This window comes from Nanorana parkeri, unplaced genomic scaffold (genome assembly GCF_000935625.1).
Source record: "Nanorana parkeri isolate BGI_ZX_2015 unplaced genomic scaffold, ASM93562v1 scaffold845, whole genome shotgun sequence".
Taxonomy (NCBI): Eukaryota; Metazoa; Chordata; class Amphibia; order Anura; family Dicroglossidae; genus Nanorana; species Nanorana parkeri.
In genome coordinates this window covers 226,472-227,345 of record NW_017307113.1, presented here as the reverse complement: position 1 = coordinate 227,345, position 874 = coordinate 226,472, and the positions used below count along the sequence as shown (strand labels likewise).

Below are 874 nucleotides of genomic sequence, written 5' to 3'. Positions count from 1 at the left end.
TGGGGGGGGGGGGGGTGAAGGTTCGATAGGGGGGTAGTAGATGGTGCACCAGGGTGGTATGGGTCAGGTGAGGGTACAAGTGAAGGAGGGCTACAGGTCATACAGAGGGTAGTAGATGGTACACCTAGAAGGTATGGGTCAGGTGAGGGTACGATTAGAGGAGGGGGTACAAGTCATACAGGGTTTAATAGACGGTACACCGGGGAGGGAGGGATATAGATCAGGTGAGGGTACGAGTAGAGGGGTACAGAAGGATACGGGATAAGAGGGAGGGGGGTACACGGTAAGTGAGTAGAGGAAGGAACTCTGGTGGGGGGTGCTGCACACAGACGGATAGACGGTGGACAGTACAGTCGGGTTTGAGAACCGGGGATGAGGACATTAGGTTGGTGGGGTACAGCTCCTATATCGCCTCCTCCCGGGGACCCCCCTCTCCCTCTCCCTCTCCCTCTCCCTCTCCCTCACACACATAGCCGGGCCCCCGCTCCCTCTCCCGCCATCCTCCTCACCTCAGCATCCAGTGTGGCCATGGCTCCGACCCCGAGCGTAGCCCCGCCCCGCCACCTCTGCCGTCACAATCCCGCCCACCTGCTCTCACGCTGCCCTCTGCGGAGGGGGGAAGAGTTTGCTGCGCATGCGTGTCATCGCCTTTCTACGTACGACAACATGGCGGCGTCTGGTGACGCTTAGCTTTCCAGACACTCCGTACAGTGGGGCACTCATGGAAGGCCTAATGGGGAATACACCTTCATGAAACTATTTACAATTGGCGTTCATCAGATTCCATCGCAACCAAGCCTTTGGTAGAGTTTGCTTGGTGATTTATTTTTATCATGCTTGTTTGTTGGCAGGCATAGTCATATTGGTGATTTTT

The 874-nt window shown here is 56.3% G+C and overlaps 1 protein-coding gene across 1 annotated transcript in view; it reads right to left on the bottom strand.

The window, feature by feature from the left end:
* EHMT1 (euchromatic histone lysine methyltransferase 1) overlaps nt 1-554 on the bottom strand; it is a 124,831-nt gene extending 124,277 nt beyond the window's left edge. Inside the window, exon 1 of the mRNA XM_018565416.1 lies at nt 510-554. Coding sequence (XP_018420918.1) covers nt 510-530 — 21 coding nt within the window. The 5' untranslated portion in view covers nt 531-554. The remainder of the gene's footprint in view (nt 1-509) is intronic.
* Between the last annotated feature and the right edge of the window lie 320 nt (nt 555-874).